The 19546-nt window shown below is 45.8% G+C and overlaps 1 protein-coding gene across 4 annotated transcripts in view; it reads right to left on the bottom strand.

Moving 5' to 3' along the window:
* Nucleotides 1-597: 597 nt before the first annotated feature.
* COG7 (component of oligomeric golgi complex 7) overlaps nucleotides 598-19546 on the bottom strand; it is a 106128-nt gene continuing 87179 nt past the window's right edge. For 3 of the 4 annotated variants that reach the window (XM_085845698.1, XM_085845708.1, XM_085845691.1), the window contains exons 16-18: nucleotides 13283-13397; nucleotides 7370-7513; nucleotides 598-4783 (exon numbers count right to left, since the gene is read on the bottom strand). In XM_085845698.1, the coding sequence (XP_085701824.1) occupies nucleotides 4617-4783; nucleotides 7370-7513; nucleotides 13283-13397 (426 nt within the window). In that variant the 3' untranslated portion in view covers nucleotides 598-4616. The remainder of the gene's footprint in view (nucleotides 4784-7369; nucleotides 7514-13282; nucleotides 13398-19546) is intronic. The other variant, XM_085845714.1, reaches the window with a different exon arrangement.

Genomic DNA, 19546 nt, shown 5'->3' with positions numbered 1-19546 from the left:
TTAATGAGAAACTTGGAACCCCCCAAGGCTATGCAATGAAACGAGGATGATTGTGGAAGAGCTACACGATAATCTGATCATTGCAAAAATCAACATTGGAGCCTTCAAAGATGAGATTGTTACGATTCCTCGGATAACGCTCAATTTGACAGAAGGCAAAGACATTCCCCTTAAGCAGAGTCAATTCCCAATTCGGTCAAGTTTTGGTATGATGATCCAAAAAGCGCAAGGACAAACCATCGAGAATGTGTTGATGTACCTCGAGAAACCGGTATTTCAGTATGGACAACTGTATGTGGCTGGTTCACCTTCCTCAGTTTTTATCCCCCGCCGCATGGCGGAAGGGGGATATTGTTGTCACCCGGGTCGTCCGTCCATCGTCCATCCGTCAGGCTGGCTGGGCGTCAACATTTATAGCTGTGAGTGCGATAACTCATAAACTGTTCGCCATATCGATTTGAAATTTGGGTCACACATGTACCACCTGAAAAGGAAGAACCCTATTGATTTTGGGCGTGGCTGGATCCAAGATGGCCGACTGGGGCGGCCATCTTGAAAAAAATGTTTTTTGTAATAAATGGAAAAACGCTTATCTGATTTCAATGGTGGGGGATTCCCCATCTCTGATGGGTATATTTAATTTTGTCACTCCCTTTACACAAGTCTCAACTACCCTTTAATTCAACAAATCATAAATAAAGAAAAATGATTTTGACCCTTCAAATCAATATTGAACAATTTTGAGGCAAAAACGAAAATTCTTCTAAGAATGTAAGAAGGCATGTTGAAAAGTAATGCCTCCTATTCCTTTTCTCCAAAACAGGACAAGATATTCGAATGAAACAAAGACTGATGCTTACATCAATCATTAATCTACCATGGTTTATATTTATTTCTCAACGTAATCACTACTGTGGTCCACACATTTCTGCCAACGTTCAAGTAGTTTTGTGATGCCGTCAACTGTGCATCCTTCTGACTTAACCAGCACTTTACAGCTGCCGAGAAATCATCGTCAGAACAAAAATGTTCTCCAGGAAATCATCCAGGTGATCCTTAAGTTTTTTGAAAGATAAGAAAATCTGATGGAGCCAAGTCGGAGCTGGTGGCCCTTTGTAGCGGTACTCCATTGACTGGTACTCTAACTCTCAGGATTGTAATTGTGCACCCAACTCTCATCTCCAGTCAGTCATTGCAACTCTCATCACCAGTGCTTCACGTCACTGACAATGTCGTGCTGCCCCTTGCCATCTTGACTGACGTAGCACTGAGACATCGTGTCAGAATCACAAAACTTCACACACAGTGGTGGGAAGAACTAATGTGTGGACTGCGCTTTGTTTCATTCAAACATCTTTACCTGGTATGGATAAAAAGAACAGACTGCATTACCTTCCTCACGAGAAAAAAAAAAACAACAAGACAATACAATTATCTGACAACTTATCTACTTTCACAAGAACACAAACATCTTTCATGTTTTAAAGAACCTCAAAAGTGAAAACGTTCAACCCAACTCCGTGGCGCAATGGTTAGAGCATCTGCTTCCAATCTGATAGATATGCATTTCAATTCTGACCCTAGCCAAATCATACCAAAGACTAAATATGATACATGCTGCTTCCTCACCTGATGCGCAGGATATAGAGGATCGAGCATGGTTCCACCCTCCAAGGATCTCACCAAACCGTCTGATTGGTATTAATGACGGGAAGTGTGTACAAAGGGCAGGGACTGAATGAACGCGAGCTGATGACTCACGCTTTCTGGGGAATTCCTCATTCGTGGGACAGTGTCTCAAACCCTAGTCCACTTCACGGATGGAGCTCAGCGGTTCACCCGAGCATGAAGGTGAAGGGCAAGGTACATGCTGGCCTGTCCAGTGTAGCACGCATGCGGTCCTGGACATTGAAAGAGCATCACTGACCTGTTATTGCTCCATCTTGCACGCCTTGCAGCTGCTCGTCCCTCTCAAAGTTAGTCCGCCAACCACACCAGCGTCATGGAACTAGTTAGCGTGTCGGAGTCTCGCTCGTTATCATAATCAACCACACGGTTCGCTCCATAAACTAAGAATGGCCATGCACCACCACCCGCAGTCAACAGTTCAAGCACTTGCACTATTCCATGTGTACAGGTGAAAATCACAAGTCATCCCCCCACACTCTCAAAATAAATTCATCAAAATAATTTTGTTTTTTTTTAAACAGACAAGTAATGTACAACATCGAGATAACTAAAATTGTACAAAAGGCATCATAAAATCTCAGGCAGTATCACCGAGAGTAAGAGGTGGTTTACATTTTAAAGACTTGCCAATTGCAATTATTATACATCCAGCGTTTCATAATATAATTGAATCTCATACAAAATAAATGCTCAAGTCTGAACTCTCAAATCTCTCTCCCTCCTCAAAATCCTGGTGGCGTTTAATCAAATCTGTTTCTGGTGTATGTTCCCCCTCCATCCCCTCCCTTACCTCAAATGGCTGCACTGCTGATTCCACACGTGATAAAGCTGAATGTCTAAACTCGGTGTTTGCAGCTAAATCTTGTGTCCTAAACCCATCACTATCTCTACCCACTTTACCCAGTCGCACCCAACTGTCCCTGGACTCTGTATCCTTTTCTCCTGACAAGGTGGAGAGCTTGCTTTCAAACCTCGAGTCAGATTCTGCAACCGGTCCAGACGGCATCAGCCCACGTGTCCTCAAAGCCTGCTCTTCTGCTCTTGCTCACCCTCTCTCTGTTCTATTCACCCTCTCATTTGCCCAAGGTCATCTGCCATCTGCTTGGAAATCTGCTAACATCACTGCCCTGCATAAAAAAGGTGCAAAAACAGATCCCTATAACTACAGACAAATCAGCCTTCTCCCAATCATCAGCAAGGTGATGGAATCCATCATCGCTTCAGATATGAAATCCTTCCTCTTCTCCAATGGCTTGATTTCCAATCATCAATTTGGTTTCAGACCAGGTCACTCTACCCTGGAAATGCTGCTTCTGCTCTCCCATCAATGGATGGAGGTCCTCAATGCCAGACAGGAAATCCGAGCCGTATCCCTGGACATATCACGTGCTTTTGACACAGTCTGGCACCCTGCCCTACTCACCAAACTCTCTTCCCATGGTATTCAAGGCCATCTCCACTCATGGCTCGCAGACTTCCTCTCCTGTCACAGTCAACGTGTGGCCATAAATGGAATCTTTCATCCCCTCTTCCTGTGCAGGCTGGAGTTCCTCAAGGTAGCGTTCTGGGCCCTGTTCTTTTTCTTGTTTTCATCAATGATCTCTCGGACTCTCTGGAAAATCCTCTATTTCTCTTTGCCGACGACTCCACCCTCTGCCGTACCATCTGTCATCCCTCAGACCGGCAAGCAGCAGCTTCTTCGCTCACTGCAGATCTGGATAAAATCACAAACTGGTCCAACACGTGGAACATGTCTTTCAATCCAGACAAATCTCACACTCTCACTATGTCTCTTCGAAAGGACCGTTTACAAAACCCCCCCATCCACTTTCTCAACAATCCTCTGGAAGAAGTCTTTTCTTTCAAGCTTCTGGATCTCACTATCTGCCATGACCTTTCCTGGGAAAGTCACATTTCCAACCTCGCCTCAAAAGCCAGTCGCCGACTGGGAATCCTCCGTCGTGCTAAGTCCTTCCTCGGCCCTCTTGAGCTCCTGACCACTTACAAAGCTTTTGTCCGCAGCCTGATGGAGTACTGCTCTCCCCTCTGGGCTGGTGCTCCTGCCTCCCACCTTTCTCGGCTTCACGCTGTCGAAACCAGGGCATTTAAGATCATCGGCATCTCCCACAATGAAGCTGAGTCTTTGGGCCTCTCACTCAATCACCGCAGGTTGGTCGGTGGTCTTTCTGTCTTCTACCGACTCCTCTCCAGCCTTGCCCCCCCTGCTCTCTCTGCGATTTGTCCCCACCACATTTCCACAGGGCGCTCAAGGTCCGCCAACAACCCCCTTCTGGTAAAACTACCAAAATCACGAATCACTGCTCATCTTCACTCTTTCATTCCTCTTTTTCCCGCCTTTGGAATAAACTTCCTCACTCTATTCTTTCCCATTCTTCCCTCCAGGCTTTCAAAACAGCTGTTCACCACCACCTCTTATCTTCCCCCATCCAAATCCTCGATCTTTTCTACCCCCGATAATCCACCCAAGCCCACTTCCTTCATTTCTCCTGCTTTCCTTCCTGAAAGTCCCTGTAATGTCCATCTTCTCTTCGCCATGTTCCCCGTCCCATCCCCATCCCTCTCCCTTCCACAGTTCACCTAATGTGTCTGTTCCCCACTGTTTTGTCCCTTCCACTCCCGCCCCTCTTGTCTCATGCCTCCTTGCTGTGAGTTATGTGTTTGCTCTCATACGAGCCTCGACCAAGGTATACAAAAAAAAAACAAAAAAAAAATAAACTCTCATGCAAATTTATCCCAATGATGAATATTGTGTCAAATCAACACAGGATTTATTAAGAGCTCCAAACTGAAGTTAACAAAAGTACCAGAAGTGAACATTGCATGGTGGAATCAAGAATCATCAGCAAAGAGGTGATTAAAAATAGGTTTGGACAAGTTGCCAGCTTTTATTACATGAAGAGACTCTTCTAGTATTCCAGACCTCGTATGGCTGCTAGGCCACAAGCCAGCCTCTGTGGAGCAACTCTGGCAACAGAGCGAAAGTCTTGGGGTGTTGCCTTGAGCAAAGCGAGTGCATGCTGTAGGGCTTTCGAAGGCTGGAGACCGATTGCATCCAGAACGTTGATGAGATATTCTGTAAATAAATAAGGGAGCATGCAAATGCTGATTACAAGTTAAGGGATGATAATAAAAACAATAATAATAATAATGAGAGCAAAATCAGTTGTGCACCATTGCAAATCCCCATGCTTCCCACCCAAAGCAATGTTGAAAGATAGCAAAATGTTCCACCAGAAAGGACCCAATATCAAATTTTGAGTGAAAAAGGTTTTTCCCCAATTTTGACCCATGTAACCCTAAAATCCCCACGCTTTGGGGCATGAACCCAAAGGTCAAATAAATAAACATCGTTACATTTTTCATGTACCTTCCAATGTTGATTGAAATAAACAAAGTTTCATTTTAAAATGATTTAAAATGTGCCCGCAATTGCATTTTTCCATATTTGACCTTTTTTACCCCGCCCAAGGATCCATACATCCATCCATCCATCCATCCATCCATCCATTGGGACCATACTCAGTGCAGGGTATTGGTGCTGCCTTAGCAGTCTCCTTGGCTATTGGGCACAATCCTGGACGGATCGCCACTCCAACACAGGATACCAGCAAGCTGGCACTCATTTTGCCGACCTCAGAAGGATGAGAGGCAGAGTGAAACCCACCTCGTATTAATTCAACAGCTAAGTGGGATTTGAATTCAGGAGCCCAGGATCCAAAGCCCACCACCCAAACAATGAAGCCAACACCAGGCGTACAGATAGAGTGATGGACGGACAGATGAACACAGACAGACGGAGCCAATTGCAATATCCTCCCGTTTTTTGTTTTTTTTTCAAAAAGCATGGGGATCATAATAATAATAATAATCCACAGCATTTATATAACACCAATATATCTGCCAATTAAGCAAAAAGTGTTCCCTGGTCCACCAGGCCTTGCAATGGTTGCCAACCTATGGTTGTTTGTCTATGCTCTATCCTTATTAAATGCTGAGCATCGAGCAAGGAAGCAGCACGTACTGTTATTTGCTACGACTCAGCCGGGGTTCGAACTGCCAACCTCCCAGACTCAGGGCTGATGCTCCGAATGAGGCATCAGATACCCCCACCCTTTTCCGGGGTTTCAATAAAGGCTGAAAAGCTTATGTTCTGTTAATCGAGACAAACTTCACTGTCGGAATGGATCATGCACTTATTACTCACACAAATATGGTGGAATTTTCTTGATCCGTGGTCTGTTCTTCCAGCATGAATCATGTGTACTGAGTGTGCTTTCTGGATGTCTCATCCCCTCCTCCTCCTTCTCCTCCTCCTCCTCCTCCTCCTCCTCCTCCTCCTCCTCCTCCTCCTCCTCCTCCTCCGCCCCAACCCACCGATACATCCAAATGAAGATTTGTTGATTTTGTTCTCATGCTTTTTACCTCATGTATCAACTTGTATTGAAAGTCATGCCTTCCATGTCGAGCTGAATCAATTATAAACTTAGCGTTCTCTGTAAAATATTTCATCCTTTCGCATTTACACAGGAAAAATGCTAAACTACCACCAACTCCAATCGAACATTGAACCAAAATCATTTTTCTACTCAGCATGAGTAGAAAGTCTGGGTTTGAATCCCGACCCAGCTATAAACTCCCGTCCTGGTGTTTCACAGGCAGGGTGATTCATCGATGTGTGTGCCGTCCCGCAGATGGACGTAAAACTGGGCGTCTCGTCTGCCGGCATTACCCGATGTATATTAAAGATCCCAAGGTGTCATTCGCGAAGAGTTGGCAAACTATTGTTGGCGCTCTGGACAAATTGCCAATTCCTGCCCCGACTGACTACTGGGAACGCAATGACAAATGACCCAACACAACCCATGCCAAGAAACTGCTTCGGCAGCACAAACGCTTTGTAAAGAGTACGCACGCTACATCTCAGACCTCAGTGAAATAAAAATTTTCAAAAAAATTATACCAAGAGAGAAAGCATATATCAAAACGGAGGGAAGGGAAGGGGAAGATAGAGAACGGAGGGAAGGGGGAGATAGAGAACGGGGGGGGAAGGGGGAGATAGAGAACGGGGGAAGGGAAGGGGAAGGGGAGATAGAGAACAGGGGGAAGGGGGAGATAGAGAACGGAACGGAGGGAAGGGGGAGATAGAGAACGGGGGAAGGGGGAGATAGAGAACGGGGGGAAGGGGAAGATAGAGAACGGGGGGAAGGGGAAGATAGAGAACGGGGGAAGGGGGAGATAGAGAACGGGGGAAGGGGGAGATAGAGAACGGAGGGAAGGAAAGGGGGGATAGAGAACGGAGGGGAAGGGGGAGACAGAGAACGGAGGGAAGGGAAGGGGGAGATAGAGAATGGGGGGAAGGGGGAGATAGAGAAAGGAGGATTAGGGGAGATGTTAAAAATGTATATATTTGAGTTTAAAAGTTCAAGAAGTTTGGAAGGTCTGGAGTATGAAGCGGTAAGAGAATGGTAGTAAGAGGACTGCAATGAAGAGGAGTTGTGAGGAATGAAGATTTCAGAAGAGTGATTTAAGAAAGAGGCCTCATATTAATGGGCAACAAACCAAGGTTTCCTCAGTTGTAAATTGGTGTAGACGTTGCCACCGTAGTAGGAGAATTACATTTCCATACTTGAGAGCAAGAACACAGCAGGTAATATCTCACCAATGTCAGTGGTGAGCTGACGTGTTGCATGTGGGGACAGATGGCCGATTTGCAATATGGCCTCACAGTAGCACTGTAAAGAAGCACGGGCCACCGCACCAAGCCAACGGTCTGCTACACTGTCCATCTCTGACAGTTCATCTCCTGCACATCAGCAGCACAAACAGCCATGGGTCACAAAACTGGATGCTCACTTCAATTCTTCCAGCCCCCATCATCCTCTCGTGTCTTTAATTCTATTCCCCCTCAGTCCTTCAAAATCACAGCAAACTATCACCTCTTGACCTCTTCCAAAGCCGCACTTTATCTTTTCGAATGAATCTGTCTCAGCCCCATCATAACCCATCCCTCTATTCCTCACTTAACACAGTATCTGCGAGTATTATTGTCCACATGTTCCCTTTCACACCAGTCTGTTGACTTTCTGACCTTTGTCTTCTTGCTCTTCCATGAGCCTCAAATCCATAAATAATTTAAAAAGTAATATTAGTCATAAAATTTCCTCCCAATCAAATTCCCTATGTGAATCAGAAGCATTTTCAAAATGTTCTACTTTGACTATCGATCTATAATGGAGCAGATATACTGTATATTGTTACGCTGTGGAAATTCGCATTACACCATAAAGGGTCCTCAGGTGAGATATATCGGTAAGTTCATGTGTAGTTAGCCCACACCCATTGTTTAGAGGGAATATATGTGATCCATTCGGGCTGCGATTCTTCAGTTAGCCGTTTTTCTTTTGCTGTCGTTACTTTGGTGCAAGAACAACCACGAACATCGCCACAACCAACATCTCAACGATCACGCCATTCACTACACGGCACCCACAATCACGCCATTCACACCACAACGCCACCTTCCACAACTACACTACCACCATCTTCGCCACTCGCCATTCAACGAGCATTGTGCGGTCACGATCTCCGCGGGACGGATGAAAGGAGCGGAGAGGCAGCAGCAACAAGGGTGCGAAGGGGCATCTCCCGCCAAAACTCCTGCTTGAATGTCTCCTGCCAGATTTTCCCTCCTGCTTTTCCCGCGCTTTGGCATGGGGGAGGTGCGATTTGAGCCGGAGGTCAAAGGTGAAAGAAGGTGGGGGCCTGATTTTGGGGGAATAATTCCCTGGCCCCGAGCCAAAACTGACTTTCCTCGTCCCCGCACGGCGCGGGGAGGGGGGAACGAGAGGGCACACCCCTTTTTGGGAAGCTTCCAGAAGGGAGGTGGAGCCAGAAACGGGGCGGAGCGAAGGGCGGAGCCCGACCCTACAAGAGGCGTGGGCGTGAATGTGGACGATAACGTCGTTCCCTTGTCCCTGTTCCCTTGTTCCTGAAGGGGAATTGTCAAGAGTTGTGGTGATTGTTCCTGGTCGGAGGTTCTGTTCTTTCGTTCCTGTCGGGCGGACGACACGTGCAGGCGCGAAGCAAGAGCCCAGTGAACCACGCCGGAGAGACTTGGAGTTGCGGTCGCCAAGGGCTGGACGACGCGCTAAGGGAAGTCGCGACTTCCATTTCTTTTGGGTTCTGTGTAAACGTGTGTGTGCGGCGCCAGCCTGGTGAAGTAGAACTGTTATAAGTGTTGCCGTGTGAATTGCATTATTCGGTTGTAGATCTGCGTGTGTCTCTTCACTTGCTTTTATTGCGTTTTCTTGCTTGACTGTGATATACGTGCCTTCCGTACTGCCGTGTGGCGTGGAATAAATGTGCTGCTCCAATTGTTCCCCTTTTCGCTGCGTCCTTTCCTTTGTTTGAATCTCCATCTTGCATCACGTAAGGGATTGGTAGTGGGTTTAAAACGCCCGGTAAATAATCTGAACCGTCAAGGTCGACGATAACTCCGCTCGGTTATCCCTGAAGCACGGAACGAGCCGCTTAAGCGGTTCGTGTCCAGAGTCGACCTGTGGCGTGGTACAACTCCTCGGTACGCTATCCGCGCGGGTACTTAGGTAAATCGACCATTCGGCAATTGGACCCTATTTCGCGCGGGTAGAATGCGGACTGAGTTGTAGTGAGGTTAAACCCCCACCCATGACTAGCTCCCGGCGTTGTTCCGAGAGGGTCACGACTGAATTGCACGTTCGGGGGGCGAAGCGGCCGCTATTGGTTAAAAGCGGTCGTTCGCACGCCGGCGGGGTGCAATTTCGCAACAATATTGTTGCGTCTCTGCGAAGCTGGCACTCCTCCAAGGCAATGGCTTCCAACCATATAGCAATCCAAGGATAGTTATCTCGTTAATATTCGTTTTGTTAGCCCTTCCATATGTCTAGTGGGTAAACGGGATAAGGTACGTTGGCTCGCGCTCTTAGGTCTTCAATCCCCTATTCTTTCATCTCTTTGAACCCCTTTCTTTCACACACAACCCCCTTCACGGATGCAGGCACATCAGGCCAGTTACGCTCCCGAAGGAGCCGCAGGAATAATGAGTGTCGCCGTAGATCATTTGCATACGCACGCCGTTTCCCTGTTCAAATGGCGCGCCATTAACCAACCGACGTCTCCCTTCAGACCCTCACCACGCTCACCACCATGCTACACCCCTCAACATAATTCCCACAACGCCTCCTAAAATTCCCCACAACAACCTACACTCGACCTCCTTGCCACAATCACCTCATCCGCTTCAGTTTTCTCACCAAAATTGCCTCAACTGCTCCCAACGCTTCAACGTCTTCAGCACAAATGCCACAGCACTTCTTCTGCTTCACTACAACAGCTCCCTGGACACTCACCACAGTGTCTTGGATGCTGGGGGGATGAAGGACATTACAAGTCGAAACGCTTTGGCATACAACTTGAAGCATAAATATGTGCTGGGGCTCATACAATGACGTCCGGGTAGCCCTGGCGCTCCATTAAATAATGACCTTTGAACGGAGTTCAGCACACGTTAAGGGCCGGAGAGTGCTTCCAAAAACCCTAGACCAATGTAAGTTATGGAGCTCTGTCGCGTAGCCAGACTGAGGAGTAACTGAAGACATTTTTGGCTGTGGGGTCTGGCAGGGAGTGGCTACGGCTCGGAGTGACACCTATGCACCAAAGCAAGAGCTGGGAAACACCTACAGGCTCTTTTGAGACATTTTCTGGCTCCTCCCTCACTCTGGGCTTTATAAAAAGAACAAAATAGAATGAATCGTAGTAGTTGGTTGTTGGCATCATTCAACTTCCAAAGCTGAGCATCATTGTCGTCACTCTGGTCCTGCCGAACGAGAACCGAGCCGAGAGAGCAGCGCAGGATCGAGTCGTAACCAAGCAGGGTGGAGCGAGCATTGCCGGGTCATCGGCGCTCGGCTTTGGCTGCGTTCTGCAGCCAATATTCATTATCACTTGCAGACTTTCTTACATGTCACGTTAAGCTTTTTATCTTGCATGTTCTGTCTCTCCCATCTTGTCTCATCCATTGTGGACATACAAACTAAAAGAGCAACAATTACCAATTCGCACCTCTTCACACTTCCTCTTGCACCTCATCTGCATTGCATTGCATCACATTTCGCACTTTCCACTCAAGCGTTGTCGACACCCTCAGTTTTCTTCCCTCCTCTCCCTTCCTAAGCGATTGGACTGTGTATGTCCGTCAACCGTGCCAGGTATCAACGAGGTCATTTACACCTCAACTGCTTCCATCTCTTTGGCTATCTCTAGCTTGCTCGGATGTGTGTCTGTGTCTGTGTCTGTGATGGCACCTGTTATGTTCGTATAATTTAAAATTGTGGAACATTATAAATCGGGGTAACTCTGCACTCTCTCTTTTGTAAATAATAATTGCATTTCTTTTGTTGCACCCACAATTCCTTGCTCTCCCCTAATGTACATTTTGTGAATAAACCCCTTTACCGTGCCACATGACTTTCCTTGCCCTTGCTTATAATGAACTGCTTGTTATAAATGTACCCAGCTCGTTTAGTCTTTTCCTTCACTGGTCCAGCATGGTCCGCACATTAGGAAGGGGGGGGGGGGAGGGGGGAATAAAAGTAAAGGTGTCCATGGTGCGTGAGTGGGGAGTTGCAAAATGAAGTGCAATGTAATGCAGAAGAGGAAAAGTGAAGAGGTGCATATCTGAAGTTACTCTTAGTTTTCCGTGCGTCTAGAGTAGACAAGACAGTAGACATGAGAAGACAGCTTTAAGTAGCGTGTGAGAAAGTCTGTATGTGTGTTTATTGAGTCAATTCATTGGTCTGACGTTCTGCCCACTGAGCGATCCTCCTTTACCCTCATGCCGCTATCCAGGTCTGGACCATCCTCGCTCAGAAGTAGTCACCTCGCATCTGGGAGAAGACCCTCCAATCTGTCATGGATGACCGTGGCAGGGAGGATGACTGGCTGGAGAACTGACCAAGACTGGATTGTAGACTGCCTCAAATGATCCTGTCGCAGCTATTTTATAGAGGCTGTGTGAAGGAGGAGCCAAGAATCGGATAAAAACGCTCTCGAGGCATTACCGAGCAGTCCCATTGGTGCACAGACACCTCCCCAAGAAGTGGCCCTGCCCCGCGAGGCTCCGAAGCCGAAAATGGCCTCATTCGCCCCCGGAACTTGGCCATGCGATGGAGATCCCGAATTTACGTGGAGTGCAGGTTTCTGGGAGCGGTTCCTGGCCATGAACGTGAGCTGGGCACCAAATGAGGGTCGCTATTTAACGGAGCGCCAGGGCTAATCAGATGACGTTGAACGGATCCCAGCGCGTGCTTGCGCTCCGACCTACGTACTTGCACTCCAAGCTACTGTTCCGACCTCAAGCATCCGTCATGGTGGGTTATGCTCATCGTTTCCTGACATCCTTAAAGGACAGTGGTGAGCGTCCAGAGTGCCAACTGTGGTTGCAGCTTTTCGTAGCGGTTGTGGTGAGGTGGATGAAGAAGCACTGTGGAATTTGTGGTGAGGAGGTTGAAGCATTTGGAGTGGTTGAAGCGTTTGTGGAAGGGGGTTGAAGCGTTTGTAGCAGTTGTGGTGGAGGTTGAGCGCAGGATATTGTGGGGGATTTTTAGGAAGGCATTGTGGTGGTTGTATGAAGGTTGGAGCATTGTGGTTTGAGTACGGAGAAGGTTGAAATAAAATGACTGTTTGGGAATGGCGCGCAGTTTGAACGTGATTCTGGCGGTATATGCTAATGAAGCTGTGCTGTTACTATCTATTTGTGCTTACTTGCATGCATGAAGGAGAGGTTGTGTGTGCACAGTAAAGGAATAGAATGAATAAATGAATGGAGCATTGAATTAACGACCTAACTGAAAGTCCTCACAATGAATTTCGTCCCATCAACCCACTAGACCTAAGGGAAGGGAAACAGCTGTCTCGGAGTAACTATATGATGTGTGCAATTGCCCTTGAGGAGCGGTGGTTTCGCAGAACCACAACAACATGTATAACCTTGCTTATTATTTATGATCGGGTACCCAACTTTCTTTCTTCCATCTCCCACTTCCTCTTGAAAATACAATTGAATAATCCTGCTGCACACCATCTTGCTCCATCAGCGTCCGTGTTGCGCATGCAAATTGTTCACCAGAAGTGCCTGAGCGCTGACCTTTGACAAACAGTCTGATGAAAAATAAATAAATAGAGTCCATCAGCTCCTATCCTGATTCGGCACAACAGGGTCAATAATGTTAACATCAAAAACCTGGTGTGTTTCAACAAGTAATCACATTAACTATTTACTGATTGTCATTTGACCAAGTCATCGATGAAACTTTACAGAGAATAAAACAAACAAGGAAGCGATAATAAATATGCCTCTGCAGCCTTTCGTTGCAAACAGCTCAATTAAAGTTGGCCCATCTAACCACAAAGTTTCGCTCTTTAATACGCCATTTGCATTTACCATCAAAGCTTGCAAATATTTACTTGGTGACGGTAACCAATGTTTTGGCAAAACAGCGCAATTCGGAAGTGACAGAAGTGATGGAATTGTTACCCTTTTCTGGTGGATATGGAAGTTTGCCAGCATGTAATGCAAGCTCCAAAGCAGCATCCTCTTCAGATACAAAAGGCTCCAGATGCAGAGGCAAGGACATTATGTACTGGCCGATCTGAAATAACAGGACGCAACAACAAAGCAAAATGCATTATTGTAATGACAGCAGGGAAAGGATGTGGTTTCGCTTGATTAGGGGTAATTGCACAGACGTTCAAAAAGTTTTAAAATGAAATCGAACAATTAAACAAGGCAGAATGACCTGGGAAAGGAGGCCTAATAACCAGACTTGAGGCACAATGGTTGGAGCGTCCGGCCTGAGTCTGGGAGTTTGGCGGTTTGATTCCGACGCTGGACGAGTCATGCCAAAGACTTTACAAATCATAAGTGCTGGTTTTGTGGTTTACGTTCAGCATTTAGAAGGATAAAGCACAGACAGACCCAGCAATGAGTTGGCATCGATGGGGAGGAGAAAATTTTTCCAAAAATGCCTCGCTGAGTACAGAGAAAAGCGACGTCGTAAAGATAGCGCCGTCGGTCCTCAGAGCTCAAGGAAATTACTTCACTTCCACCCACCGTCGGGCCATGTTTGTCTGAAGTTGAGATGGGTGGTGTTCCATGTGTGCGAGTGTGTGTGCGTGTGCTGCAGCTACTGCACAAAGCCTTAAACCTGTAAAAAAAAAAAAAATAATAATAATAATAATAATAATAATAATAATAATACTCGACGCCAAGACTACGCACACCAAAGATTTTGAGGAAATATCAAGACCAAGTGATGAGAAGGAATGTATATGCTACTTTTGCAAATTTTTCACTGCCATGCCAAAGTCTTCATAAATGTTCAAACAAAAATGTAACAAATGTAGAACATTCCATTTCAGGATCTGTCGATGTTTAGATTTTCATTCTGCCATACATTTTCCAAATTATTTGGGCATCTCAAGGGCTCAAAGTGATGATGAAACAGTGCTGCTTGCTCTCTCTTTCTAAATCAAGAAGCATGAACAATGAAATCAGGGCATAGAGTCTAAAAGATTTTTAAAAACATGAAAAAACAAGAACAGCACTCGGTGTAGCATGTACCTCCACCAGGTGGAACAGTTTACATTTTGTATCCTACTGATGGGCCGGACCTGAACCAAAATCTAATCGAATTGTTCTCGTCACCTAATCAACTCATCCACTAATTTTGTCATAACTCGTCCACAACTTTTTTGAGATATCCTGCTCAAAGAGAAACAAACAGACAGAGAGGCAGGGGTGAAAACACAACCTCTGTCAACCAAAAAGAAAACCCAGCATTCTCCTTCGCCTTTCGTATGCCATACAAGGTTGCTGGGTATCATAATTGGCTGTGTGCGTGGCTGTTCCTCTGATACAGTGCACCCTGTTTGTTCGGGCAGGAATTTGTAATTTGTTCATGGTGCCAGCAACGGGACATCCGGTTTAACGGCCGTCCGAGGGACGGCACACACACACAATGAAGCATCCATTGCCTTGCATGCGGAACACCAGGGTGGTGGTTTATAGCTGGGCTGAGATTCAAACCCAGGCCAGACAGCTCAAAGGCAAATGTACAAATTACATCTCAGCTATCCTGCCATCCCAGATGGTACAACCTAAAAGGCATGAGAATTCTCCTCCCTCGCTACTGGCTTTAATCATTTGTGTTTTCCTTGACTTGAATTGAACGGCATGTACTTTTCATCACTTTCCCACAATGTTTATTTCTCAATCTTCTTTCATAAATGTTCCATATACTGTGCTGTGTACAAAAAAAAAAGTGTTCGACACATTCATGAGTTACTTACTACAAGTGGATGTTATGAGCATCAACAATTTACTCAAAGCCTCTATTAGTGTTTTCTATTATAACAACAACTGACTATGATCCCAACTCACTCCTCCCCATGGATGCCCACCTATTGGGATTGTCCGTGGCCAATCCTATTAAATGCTGAGCATCAAAAGCAAGGAAGCAGCACGCACCGTTCTTAATATAAAGTTTTACGACCTTTCAGACTCGGAGCGGACACAAACCATTACACCACTGAGTCTGGTTAAATCCATCACATTTACCAATCAAATCTAATTGACGACTCATTGTCAGGTATTCCTCAACACATCCATCATGCTGAAAGCTCACGTTTCATACTGCAGAACAGAGATCTATCAGGATTAAATGTTGGCTTAAAACCAAATGGCTAACATTTCAGTCGAAGAGCGCCATAGAATTGTATTTCTGCATAAAGAAGGAAAAACATTTGGTGAAATGGCTCACATCCCTCGATTTTAAGGTGTGGGACCCGAAGCACAATCAACAAGTACAGAGAAACATTGTCTGTAATTGACAAACCCAGGAGTGGAAGACCCAAAAGTCTGCCCAACAAGGATGAGCAATGATTGAATATAATGGCCTGATTGCATAAAGCATTCGTCAGGATAGAGTTGAGGATTTACTTTAATATTTCATCAAGTTTCCCTCAAAGGACATCCTTAATTTTAGGATCGTTGCATATTTGAACAATATTCCTTAAGATCGGTGTCATCGACTGCATGCACATCCGCATACAAACGTCACATGAATACAAAGACGACGACATCGACCGCAAAGGATTTCACTCCATCAATGAGCAGCGCGTCTGCGACCATGAAATGATGATTCTCAACATGGTTGCCAAACACCTGGAGCGGAGCACGATTCTCGGATCTGGCACGAGCCTGCTCCACACCTCCAAATTCAACAGTCACAGCATAATGGACTGATTTTCGGTGATGGTGGCTATCAATGCCAACCATGGTTGATGACCCCGCTCGCTCATCACAATGATCGAGCAGAAGAACGGTACAATAGCACCCTCACTCAAACAGGGCGATCATAAAGAGGACATTCGGAGCTATGAAAAGAAGGTTTGACTGCCTCTACAATGGATTATGTCTATCGCCGCAGAGGACCTGTCACGTCTTTATAGCAGCTGTGATCCTGCATAGCATCACACCTCTTCCTATCTCTAATCTGATTGGTCGCCGAGCATCGCAACGGCTCCGAAGGATTTCCTCAACCGAAAGGAAAATCCTGGCGAGGGTTTCCAAAGGGTTGTTTATGGAACAACCCTCAAGGAAATCCTTCTTGAAGGAAGCACAGTGTCCCTCAAGGGGAGTCTTTCCGTAAGATTGAGGGAATTTTATGCAACCGGGCCAATATCCTAACGGAATAGAAATGGGACCAGAATTTGATTGACAACAGAACTGGCCGAAAGCTCAGGTGTTGTCGACCAGCCATTAACAGTCAAAAGGTTAATTTTGAAATCGGTACTTAAAGGATGTGTTGCAGGAAGAAAATCTTTGTAAAGAAAGGGGAACAAGACTAAAAGGCTAAAATATGCAAAATAACACGTAAATTGGACTATAGAACAATGGTCAAAGGTGCTTCGGCAAAGTTTGTTACTTGGATATAAATCGCAGACAGTTAAGTATGTGAGATCACGAAAACATTAAACTTACAAAGAACCTCGTTTGAAGCCATCAATTAAGCATGGAGGAGATTCAATTCAAGTTTGGGGGTGCATGTATCTTTAAGTGGTGTTGGAAAACTGCTGAAAATTGATGGTAGTGTTGTGGGAATGCCTTCTAGGGGGTGAGGGTGTCGGGTAACTTTGCAGAGTATAGCGATAGTTATTTCCCATAGTGTATGCATTCGAATAAGCACAAGGTAATTTAATTAGGATGGAAGGATATGCATCATTATTTGTGTAGAAAGCTGTTGGCTTCCCTTCCACACCTGTGTGTCAAAAACTGATATCCCTACACATGCTTTTTAGCTCACCCGGAATGTAGTTCCGGGGAGCTTATGGGATGGCGCGTCGTCTGTCCGTCCGTCCGTCCGTCCACAAATACTTTCAACTTCTTCTCTGAAACTACACATACAATTTCGATGAAACTTTACCACAACGTTCATCACCGTGTATGTACCAAAGTTTATTCATGGCATAACAATAAAAATAAAAAATAAATAAATCGGGCACTAAGGGGATCTATGGGGGTTGTCCCCCAAAAATATGTACATGCTTTATTCTCAGAAATCTACACATGCAATTCCGATGAAACTTGACCACAACCTTCATCACCGGTGATACACCAAAGTTTGTTCACGACATTACCAAAATTTTTTTTTAATTTGGGTGTGAGGGGGGAGGGGTCTACGGAGGGAGTTTATGGGGAGGGGGTTTCCTCCCCTAAATAGGTATTTGCTTTCTTCTTAGAAACGACACACACAATTCTGATGAAACTTGACAACAACCTTCATCACCTGTGATGTAACAAAGTTTGTTAATGACATCAGAAAAATCAGGCTCGAAGGGTGTGTAAGGGGGGGTTGCCCCCAAAATATGTATTTTGTTTCTTCTCAGAAACTACACACACAATTCCGATGAAACCTGACCACTGCCATCATCACCCGTGATGTATTAAAGTTTATTCACGACATGAAAAAAATTGGAGTCTCAGGATTTTGCACGGGGGTTGCCTCCAAAAATATGTATTTACTTTCTTCTCTGAAATCACACACAATTTTGATGAAACTTGGCCATAACCTGTCACCCGTGATGTACCAAAGTTTGTTCATGGAATGAAAAAAAAAATCCAAAGGTATTTACTTTCTTCTTCATTACATATTTTGTGGGTGATCCATGCCTACTAGTGGTTGCCCGGTTATCTTATCCAGCCACTACCAGGTGAGCACGCAGGGGTATTACCTTATGTTTATGTTTAATCCCCTTGTAATCTGTCTTTTATGTTCTTTTAAGTGGTCCGACAGGCCGTCGGCATGAGTAAAGGCAGGAAAATGCTGCCATCACAGAGAAGGTGCGCACCATCCAAAGTGGTTGAAAGGTCAGGGTGGGTTGCCTCACCCATGGGCTAGGACATTGGCCGATGGCATCCGAGCGGGGTGGGGCTAGTGTCATCATGGCTGAAGGTAGGAAGAGACTATAAAAGGGTATGGTGTGAACCGTGGAAAAGAAGCACAGAAATTTTGCTGGAAAGCCTGCACGCCGACTCCTGGGATTTTCTCCGCAGCACGGCACACTTCTATCCACAGTCTCTCAACACCCCCCCCCACAAGAAGTCATGCACACTTCCCCCCTTATGCTTGGTTCTGCTCATAGCATGAACTGTGGTCACTCCTCCACTTGGGACTCGCTGTGTCCTGCCAATGCAGCCCTGGTATTTTCAGCAGCTGCATCAATTTATTCTGGTATTTTCTTCTGTGGTGTGCTTGAGGCCCTAAGGATTAAATAGATAAGGACTTGCCGATCATTTGTTGACATGGCGACACGTACGGGGTTGTATTATTGCACAGAAATTGTATTGCTTCTTTTTGTATTCCCGCCTTTGTTGTGAATACACATTATAAATCCACTTGGTCTTGGAATAAGTGCTGCCTATCTCTATTTCCCGAGAACAAGGAGAATGCTGCTGTTGACTGTTTTTGTCCTGGATGTGATATATGTACAAGATCCACCATTAGCCTCAAATCAATTCACCTGAGACAACTTCGTAAGGCTTGCAAGTCCGTATCGATCTCAACACAAGAGAAAGCACAATAACAGCCTCATGTGAAAGCTGAGCTTTCTGATCTGTCTCCTTGCTCATGACCTGGTGGCATCTGGTTAAAGCTGTCACTGGAGTGTGCTCCTGCTCCATGCGAGAAGCTTGGTGGGTGAGTGGGTAAAGTCATCACTGGCGTAGATTTGGTGGCTGCTCAGCATAAAATTTTCACACCCTGAGATAGAGTGTTAAACCCGTGCAGGATTGTTTCTTAGTCAAGGAATCATTCACAACTGGTCTTGAGTGGCCCAATGCTCTGACAAAGAGCAGATGGAAATCCAATACCACAGGCCCTTTCATTCTCCTTCTCATCATCACGTGTGCAAATAAAGTGGACTCTACTCATCAGCCTCTGATAATCTCTCTTGGGAAAACCACGTTTCTTAGTAGACCTCCAAAGCCAGTCGCCGAATGGGCACCCTCCATTGTGCAAAGTCCTTCCTTGGTACACCTGAACTGTTATCCCCCTACAAGGCCTTCATCCGCAGCTTGATGGAGTACTGCTCTCCCCGTTGGGTAGGCACCCCAGCCTCACACCATGGAAAAGAAAGCCTTTAAGATCATTGGAATCTTGCATGATGAATCACTTTCACATTGCAAACAGGTCAGTGGTTTCTCCATCTTCTACCACCTCCTTTCTTGTCTTGCACCCTC

Source organism: Eptatretus burgeri, chromosome 1, assembly GCF_056783735.1.
Source record: "Eptatretus burgeri isolate ZD-2024b chromosome 1, Ebu_testis_v1, whole genome shotgun sequence".
Taxonomy (NCBI): Eukaryota; Metazoa; Chordata; class Myxini; order Myxiniformes; family Myxinidae; genus Eptatretus; species Eptatretus burgeri.
The sequence above is the reverse complement of the archived record's forward strand: the minus strand, read 5'-3'. Positions and strand labels throughout refer to the sequence as shown.